The sequence below is a fragment of the Rhincodon typus genome, unplaced genomic scaffold (assembly GCF_021869965.1).
Source record: "Rhincodon typus isolate 14 unplaced genomic scaffold, sRhiTyp1.1 hic_rhity00000061, whole genome shotgun sequence".
Taxonomy (NCBI): Eukaryota; Metazoa; Chordata; class Chondrichthyes; order Orectolobiformes; family Rhincodontidae; genus Rhincodon; species Rhincodon typus.
The window spans coordinates 27,248-28,241 of record NW_025965699.1 but is presented as its reverse complement, the minus strand read 5'-3'; the positions used below and the strand labels follow the sequence as shown (position 1 = coordinate 28,241).

Genomic DNA, 994 nt, shown 5'->3' with positions numbered 1-994 from the left:
CCAGAGACACCCAGAGACACCCAGAGACATCCAGAGACACCCAGACACACCCACACACACCAAGGGAGACCCAGTCACACCCAGTGACACCCAGAGACACCGGGAGACTCCCAGAGACACCCAGTCACACCCAGAGAGACCCAGTCGCACCCAGAGAGACCCACAGACACCAAGAGACTCCCAGAGACACCCAGAGAGACCCAGAGACACCCAGAGAGACCCAGAGACACCCAGAGACACCCAGAGAGACCCAGAGAGACCCAGTCAAACCCAGAGAGACCCAGTCAAACCCAGACACACCCAGAGAGACCCATAGACTCCCAGAGACACCCAGAAAGACCCAGAGACACGCAGAGACTCCCAGAGACGCCCAGAAAGTCCCAGAGACACGCAGAGACACCCAGAGACATCCAGAGAGACCCAGAGACACCCAGAGAGACCCAGAGACACCCACACACACCCAGAGACACCCAGTCAGACCCAGTAACACCCAGAGACACCCAGTCACATCCAGTGACACCCAGAGAGACCCAGTGACACCCAGAGACACCCGGAGCTCCAACAGAGAGACTCAGAGACACCCAGTGGGCCCCAGTGGCATCCAGCAAGGTCCAGAGACTCCAGTGTCATACAGTGAGACCTGATAGCACCCAGTGAGCCCCAGCAACACCCAGAGACATCCAGTGACACCCAGTGGTACTCATTCATACCCAATGACACCCAGTATCAGTCTGTGACTCAATGAAGCCCAATTACAGCCAATGACACTGTGCGACACCCTGTGTCACCCAGTAACACAGACACACAACCGATAACACCCTGTGACACCCAGTAACACAGACACACAACCGATAACACCCTGTGTCTCCCAGTAACACAAACACACAACCGATAACACCCTGTGACACCCAGTAACACAGACACACAACCGATGACACCTTGTGTCTCCCAATAACACAGACACACAACCGATAACACCCTGTGTCACCCAGTA

At 55.7% G+C, this 994-nt stretch overlaps 1 protein-coding gene across 1 annotated transcript in view; it reads right to left on the bottom strand.

Annotated features, from left to right (window-relative positions):
* Window positions 1–738: 738 nt before the first annotated feature.
* The window catches only part of LOC125488197, a 12,450-nt gene continuing 12,194 nt past the window's right edge, over window positions 739–994 (bottom strand). The window contains exon 6 of the mRNA XM_048621121.1: window positions 739–819. Coding sequence (XP_048477078.1) covers window positions 739–819 — 81 coding nt within the window. The remainder of the gene's footprint in view (window positions 820–994) is intronic.